This window comes from Silurus aristotelis, assembly GCF_946808225.1.
Source record: "Silurus aristotelis genome assembly, chromosome: 23".
Classification (NCBI taxonomy): domain Eukaryota; kingdom Metazoa; phylum Chordata; class Actinopteri; order Siluriformes; family Siluridae; genus Silurus; species Silurus aristotelis.
Window position 1 is genome coordinate 6,565,836 of NC_139596.1, and position 8,540 is coordinate 6,574,375.

At 37.4% G+C, this 8,540-nt stretch overlaps 1 protein-coding gene across 1 annotated transcript; it reads right to left on the reverse strand.

Annotated features, from left to right (window-relative positions):
* Positions 1-3,672: 3,672 nt before the first annotated feature.
* On the reverse strand, positions 3,673-4,810 carry LOC310718160 (C-C chemokine receptor type 8-like). The gene has a single exon (XM_083526743.1). It carries the CDS (start codon positions 4,772-4,774, stop codon positions 3,884-3,886), a length of 891 nt encoding a protein of 296 aa, XP_083382869.1. The 5' UTR covers positions 4,775-4,810; the 3' UTR covers positions 3,673-3,883.
* Positions 4,811-8,540: the final 3,730 nt, after the last annotated feature.

Sequence of the window (8,540 nt, forward strand, 5' to 3'; positions counted from 1 at the left end):
AGAATATGAGGTGGACTTCCCGGTTAAAAGTGAGATGAGGAAACCCACCTTTGAACGATCTGTGCGGAACTTGGTCGGCTGCATTTCTATATATAGATTGACTTGTAGAAGGAAGACGCTGCACTTGGCCGCCTCCCCGGAATGCGAAGCCGAAAGAGCCATCGGGCTGCCGGAGGAGGGCGGTGAAGCCATGCTGGTAGGAGCCAGAGCATACGTCTCCCAGAGAGTGCCGGTGAGGTCCTTGACTGGATCTGAGATGTGAGCTGGTTGGGGATCCATCTAGGTAGGTTTTTCCGGTCTGATTTTCTGTCACGAATAGACCAGACGTCAGGAACTGGGAGTAAAACAGGGTGTCGATTATTGGTCTTAAATAAACAAACACAAAAGAGTATGAAACGAGACTGTGGAAAATGGCAGACTTAACTGAGTGCTTCACCCAAAGCATAGCTAGGAGCATGGAAACTCGGATAGTAAGAGAAGTAGGTAGTCCGGATGATCTATGGTTGTAAACTGTAGATCTGACGGAGATTGAAGGGGAAGAGGGACCTTATAAAGGGGACGGGTAAAGGAAGAACAGGTGTAGGTGATTAGTAGAGGAGGGAGAGGCTAAGCGGGAGTGTTGGTGGGAGGCATGACTGGTGGCTCTCTGACAAAATACCGGTAAATGGGGTGCAAGCATGTGGTAAAGACAGGAAGTAAAATGTAGTTTGTCTGAAAATACAAGATCAATCCTACAGTTAACTGCACAAGACTGAAAAATACTTTTTGTTTTCTAGTGCAACTCTGGAGGTGAGGGTGTGGTTGAGCCCTGGTTGTGAGTAAAGGGTAGAGTCTGTAGTCTGTTGAGTGGTGAGAACGAGGCTCTGATCTGTGGGGTGGCATATTAACTAATAAATATGTGCAGGGATGAGAGAGAGCACAGGGAGGTAGAGGCAAAAGCCCCAAAGGAATGTGTTTATAATGTGTGTGTGTGTGTGTGTGTGTGTGTGTGTGTGTGTGTGTGTGTGTGTGTGTGTGTATTTTGCTATGTGTCTTCATGTTTCAGAATGTGTTTAATAGCTTTTCCTGGAAAGAAAAAAAATTAAAAAAATTTGAAGTCTCATTCACTGCCATTTCTTTAAACATTTTAGATATTGAAGGTGGTGTTTACTTCAGCAGAGCTCACTTGGTTAAAGAATCATTTTCTAGATGACTACAAAAATAGTACTTTTACTTTAATTGGTTTATCATGTACATACAATACAGATATTGTAAAATGAGATGGTAAATTTATTCATGAGTCTGTTAGACAGTTAAAATAGAAATAAATAAAATAATGAAAGTAAAACCACTCAAACTAGGCAATAGTTCATGATATACAAAACATGCAGGAAACCATGGTTTAATGTTTATTACCTAAGTGCCATGAAAGAGGATGTGGCTGGTATGAGATGTGACACTTAACATGAATTGTATCATGTTTTTATCTGCAAAGTATAATTCAAGTTGACTGGAAACGTCAGCAGAAGTGTGAATTTATGTAACTTTTGTGCAAGCAAAAGCTGAAATGTCAAGATACCAAAAGACAAAGTGACAAAATATAGTTAAGGGTGCTAAAATAACAATAAATTACAATGCAATAATAAGCAGACTTACACACAAATCCATTTTAAATGCAACAAGTTACTGGCTGTCAGCAGAAATCTATAAACTTCTATACAATTAAAGAATTAAGGATTTTCTGTTCTGTCTGTGTGCCTACATAAAGCCAGAGCAGAAAGGGCAAACTGGAAGGTGTTAAGTCAAAGCTGAAGGTGATATTGTCACCTGCATCTGCAGATCTTAACAAAGTTGACTTTCCAAGTAACGCAGTAATAGCAATCATAATGCTTTAGATTTGTAACAGAGCCAAAAAGATAAACTTGCTCATATTCTGGTCACCCCTTTTGTCAATGAGTGACTGTTGAGTAAAACTGAAAGTAGAACAAAAAATTAAAACTGCCTTCTTTTAGCCATCCAGTGAGATACATTTCCACTGCTATGCTTTTAGAGACCTTTAGTACTGTATGTAGCAAACTGCCAAAACACTACTCCCAATCAAGCTGAGACAAGCTAAAGCAGTGAGCAAGCTATTGAATGAATTGAGTTGATTCAACAATCTAACATTGGTAGGTGAAGAAAAAGAGCTCTTCATCAACTCATTTAAGATAATGAAGTGCAAGACCTGTGACATAACAATTGAAACATTAATGCATCAGTGTTAACATGCAATTTCTAAATAACAGTAAACAGATGCAGGGAGGTAGAAAAGACAGATTATACATTTAGTTAATTAGTTTAAAAGTACTAGATGAAATCCATTTTAAAGTCAACTGCACAGGACAATAGACCTAATGGACCAAAAATAAGTTTTAATCTTTATCCATTATAATTAACCTCATTGCACACAACACTGAGATACCTTGATGGTAGTTTTACATAGCCAGCCCTAGAGTTTGTGCAAACACAATAAAAAAAGTTGTTCTGTTGTAGCTAATAGGCAAACCTTTCATGGCCCAAGCCTGAAACTTATTCCCCATTTTTCTTTCTACCTAAATAAATTTTCACATGACCATTAACCATGTGATGCCCTATTGTATTAAGTAGAGAGTCTGAGTGCAACTATTTCTATACTAATTTTGAAACCTAATTTTCTAGATGACTGTTTTGATATTATTTAACTAAATAATAACTATAGTAGCAGCACCGTTGTTTAAATCTGTTAATTTTGCATGCTATACACCAATTCTATCCATTTTGCATTTATCCATATACATTTATCCAATTTGTGGTACCTCCATAAAACCATGATAGAATTGTGAAAGTTACTAACCACTAAGTTTTGAAAATGGATTGAAGGATAGAAAAAAAATATGTTTTTCTTATTTTTTGCAGAATCACCTAAACATTTATAAAAGCATTATTCTATCCATGTAAAATTAAAACTATTTTTAACATAGAAAATAAGTACCATGTGAAAAATACTCGAAACCATGGTTTGATGTGTATTTTAGGTTATGGTTGGGCTAAAAGCTGACCTACATACCTACGTAAAAAAAAATTGGGCCAAGCCTTATATTATAAGCCTAATATTCATCATCTAATGAAGGGGTGCCCAATACATCGGGCGCAATCTACCGGTCGATTGTAAAGGTAGTGTGGGTGGATCGCAGGACATTCAAAATACATATTTTTTTAATGCATTTTTATAGTAGGTAGATCATTTTTCCATAGGTAGGTAGATTCATTTTATAAATAGTTTGCATGCTGAAAAAGTGTGTGCACCCCTGATCTAATGTCTTAAACTCAAATAATTAGTCTGAAAATTAGGAAGGATAAGAGAAATTCAAGCCTGAGACCTTTCTCGCCAACATTTGCTCATCTACTGTTTCTGCAGTAAACTGTTTGGGGAAAAGCTAGAAACATATAAAATTCACAAGTACAGTCTTCTTTTATGTAAACATGTAAATGTACGTTTTATGTAAAAAAGACCTGTCTGGGTTCACAAAATGTTTCAATTACTTCTTAACTGTCTGAAGCAATCAACATTGAATGTAAAAAACAGTGACTCTTTTGCAAAAATGTCCAAAAGTTTACTCACAAGGCATTAATATTTAAAGAAATCATAAAAAATATAACTATTCCAAACTTGCTTTATTTATTTAATAAAATTTTCCTGGGTTAAGGACAAAGATAATTTATTTTGGGAGTCAGTAGGTCCCCTTAAAAACTCTATTAAAAGAAAAATTCACAGTAACAAAATATGGCAGCAAGAAGCAAAAATATACATGTCTTTTAAAATGCAAAAAAAAGGCTGTGAACAAGAATTAATAAAAATCCCTGTTACCACTTCATCATGATTAAGTTACCTATTTTCTGTGCTATCTGTGTGCTCACGTAGAGCCCGAGCAGAAAAGGCATACAAGAAGGGGTTAACACAACTGTTAACAAAAGTCAATGCTGCGGTGATATTGTCAGTCGATTCTGCAGCTCTTACCAGAATTTCATTTTCAAGTAAAACAGCAATGACCATCATAATGTTGGAGATTTGTAATGGGACCCAAAAAAAAAAAAAACATGCCACAATTCGGATCACCAGCTTTGTCAAAATGTTACTGCTAAAAAAAGCTGAGTTATTAACTCCTCTGTGAAGATGAAAGTAGAAGTAAGTCAGTGTGGGAAACAAAACTATAAAAAATGTTGTCTCCCAGATTAAAGTAGCGACTCGCTCAAAATTATCACGATAGACCAGACTACACTGAACATGTCTTTCACTGTTCAACTTTAGAGTGCGTTGCATGGGAGCATAGGAAGATATTACTCCACTAAACATCCACATCCCACTCAGAATGATCTTCTTTCCTTTTCTGCCAAGCTTTTTCCATTTCCCTGAATGCAGCACTTGCATGTATCGCTGCACACTCATCAGAATCACACACAGTGTACTACAGTACAGGCTGAAGTATACCAAGTAGGATAGAAGCTTACACATGACCAAGCCAAAGACCCAGTTATGAAGAAAAGACCAAATCCAAAACGGCAGAGAAAGCAGAGTGAGCAGGTCTGATATGGCAAGGCTTAGCATCAATCGTGGGGTGTAACTGCCTCTCTTCAGCCATCCACTAAGATATACCAATACTGCAATGTTCCCAGGAACTCCCAGTATGAAGCAAACTGCCAGTATACTACTCCCAATCAAGTATTCAGCTGAGACTGGAGCAGTGAGCGAGCTGTTGGATGTGTTGAGGTGCTGCATGGTTAGATGCTGCTGTTTCAATGTGGTGTAGGTAGGTAGGAGCTCATGCTTGAGAACAGGGCAGTGTTTTGTCTGTGGTTTCCTGTGTATACCACTTCTCTGATAAAGCAAAGAACATTTTGCCAAGTACCAGTATGCAGTCATTTTCAGTTACTAATGTAGTCATTGTTGGGTTCTGTGTTTCTTGCGAATCTAATAATTTTCTTGTGTTCTTTGTGAATATAATGTCAAATACAAGCCCCACAGTGATGGATGTGAGCAGAATTGAATCACTGAAGAAACGAGACAGGATTGTTGTGCTCAAATTTTGAAAGAATGGTTTATGGAGCATTACATAGTTTTTACACAGGGATTACACACTTTCTCAACACTCAAGGACATCGCACAAGACAAAGCATGATAAACAAAATATAGAAACAATGCATACAGCTTATAAAACAGACAAACAACAATTACAAAATACTTAATTCATGTATGACTGTGAATATTTAACTGGCCCAATAAGATATAAAAAGAGTGAAATAGGGAAGAATATACAATCTAAAACAGATAAGACTTCTAGACTGAGGTTTAGATTTGAAAAAAGTCAGAATCAATGTTTCTAATGTCTGGAGGTAAAGAGTTCCAGAGCCAGGAAGCAGAGCAACAGAATGCCCTATGCCCCATTGTGGCAAGACGAGCAAAAGAAACAGAAAGAAGGAGAGACGAGGCAGATCTAAGAGAATGAGAAGGAATATGAATATGGAGAAAATCAGACAAATAAAAAAGGGCAAGGTTGTGAATAGTCATAAAATTGAGAAGAATTTTAAAGTCAATACGAACCTTATAGCAAAACCAGAGTAATGTGGCGAAATAAAGTTTTTGTAATGCTAAACCTAAAGCTACATAACAGAACACAGAGCAATGACTAAAGTGTCCTTGCCACATAAAGTGCATCTTTTGCAACCTGGCGCAAACAATGCAGACAAAAAAGATGCCGCCATGGGCATCTGCCCATATCATCTAAATCCTCCACTGCAAAGAAGCAATCAAAACAAATTTGAAACAGAGCATGCTCTCTACCCTGATTGGTGGCTTGCTGTGTGCTTGACCAGTTACGTTTTTATCTGCCTAATATAAAAAGAAACGACTGATTTTGCTAAATGTAGTCTACAGGGTCTACTTAATTTTCTTTGAGTTTAATTGCAGCAGAATTTGTCAGGGTTTGGCTTTCAGCTGGGTCACTGCACCACTGCTTTCTGACTTGTCAAACTCCATCTTTCTTGTGATTTTAGTACAGTAGTCAAGTCAAGTCAAGAAGCTTTTATTGTCATTTCTACCATATATATAGCTGACGCAAGACACAGTAAAATGAGACAATATTCCTCCAGAACCCTGGTGCTACATTACAGTTTTTCTCAGTCGCTTTGGAGCATTTCTCAGATCAGAAATGAAATTCTCAAAACTACTTGTTCAAACTTCACATCATTTAGTCATTTGTGATCATCATAAGAACATTTCTTGTTGCTTTGATCAAATTGTGAATGCTTTTGTACATCATTTAATCGATTGTGTACAAGTGTCTGCTTTTTCCTACATTATCAGTTGTTTATTTCATGTTGATCAAAATGTGTTATACTAGTTTCACCTAAATGGTCTTAACCCCCAAAACATTTAGGCACCATTTCATTGGATAAGTCATTAAATGCAAAATGGTTAAACCAGTTGTCAAAATTTGTCAAGCTCTTCTTCTACACAGTTCTATTAAACTTTTTTGGTGAATGGGTCTTGATAAATTGTGCAGATGAAGGGGCGTGTTCACTTTTAGATCAACCAATAATCAACTAGTTCTCTAAAATATGTCAAGGCTGAATCTCGTTAACCTTTACTGTAATTGGCGAGTGTATATAAAAAGAGAAAAACACAGATTTACAATTGTTGAAAATTGATGAACAACTAGGAAACGAACATAGTCAAGAGACAAAAATAAGGATGCATGCTGGAAGGGTAAGGAGGCAAAATAGAGGAAGATGAAGAAGAGGCCAGAGACATAGACACTTTTCAGATGAAATTAGAGCCACTATTGTGGACCATGTTGTCAATCATGGCCTAACAATTGTATCGCAAGGGAGGATATCTGTTGTGATGTGGATGAAAATCTGTGGCCTGACAGACTAGGACGCCAGGGGGTAGAGACCGATTACACTGTATAGTGCGGCATGTGCAGTTCTGCCTAAAGTTTTTTTCAGTTGCTTTTGAGCATTTCTTGAATCATCCTTAAGATTTGCAAATCAGTAAGTGCATTTTTAAAACAATGTGTACAAACAGCACAACACATTGGATTTCTTGCAAAAGCCTGTTATTTGCTCAAAATCCTTAGTACTTCACTCAAAAGTAAGTATTTGTGTCAATGAACATATCATTACCATCAAAATAACAAGTCCTTTTATCATTGTTTACGAACAAGATAGTCAAAATGTTTAGTAATTTTTTCAATATGACAATGCTTTATTTTAGTATTTCTGATGTAAACTATGTTTTGAATTACAAGTATTGAAAATGCATGAGGCTGAATTTGGCAACTATGAATTTCAACAGCACAAATTTACACATTACTGTATGTGGGATATTGAATGTAAGAGACTGGACAGGATTCACACTTTTTTATTTTTCTTTACTAGTGGACTGTCTAAAAAATTACAATATAATGTCATTGTGATAGAAAATAAAAAGATAAAAGGTAAACATAGGAAACACTTCTTAGGCAGAACTGCGCATGCCGCACTATACAGTGTAATCTGTCTCTACCACCTGACGTCCCAGTCTGTCGGGCCACAGATTTTCTTCCACATCACAACAGATATCATCCATTGCAATACCATTGTGAGGCCATGATTGACAATATGGTCCACAATAGTCAAGTCAAGTTTATTTGTATAGCGCTTTTCACAACAGACATTGTCTCAAAGCAGCTTTACAGAAAACAACAGTGAAGGTGAATGGTGTGCGTTTGTCCCTGATGAGCAGCCGTGGCGACAGTGGCAAGGAAAAACTCCCTTAGATGATATGAGGAAGAAACCTTGAGAGGAACCAGACTCAAAGGGGAACCCATCCTCATATGGGTGACATCAAAAGTTTGGTCATAAATCTTTCAACAATACAGAACAATTTGTGATCATCATAGATCCAGCATCAGCTTCTCCATGCCAGGGCCTTTAAACACTCGGCATCTACTTCTCCATGATCATCCATAGGTCCATAATCTTCACGAGGTGGGACGTGACTGGAGCTGGCCAAACCTCAGGATGCCTCGGGATGGGGAGAGAAAGAGAAGCAGTGGAGAGGAATTAGCGTAGCTGCTGTTCATGATATTAACAGCACAAGTTGATAATGTGCATGTGATCAGATGTTCTGGAGCACAAGGTTGTGATGTGATGTGTGTGATGTGTGTTATGTGTAGGCTTTGCTAAAAAGATATGTTTTTAATCTGCACTTAAACTGGGAGAGTGTATCTGAACCCCGAACACTGTCAGGAAGACTATTCCAGAGTTTAGGAGCTAAATGTGAAAATGCTCTACCGCCTTTAGTGGACTTTGCTATTCTAGGAACTACTAGAAGCCCAGAGTTTTGAGATCTCAGGGAGCGTGACGGATTGTAGCGTGTTAAGAGACTGGATAGATACATGGGAGCCAAACCATTTAGTGCTTTATAAGTGAGTAGCAGTAGTTTGTAGTCTATTCGAAACTTAATAGGAAGCCAATGTAGGGACGATAAGATTGGGGTTATA

Coding starts and splice junctions, on each gene's coding strand:
- LOC310718160 (XM_083526743.1), bottom strand. CDS start 4,774: ATGCAGCACCTCAACACATCCAACAGCTCGCTCACTGCTCCAGTCTCA.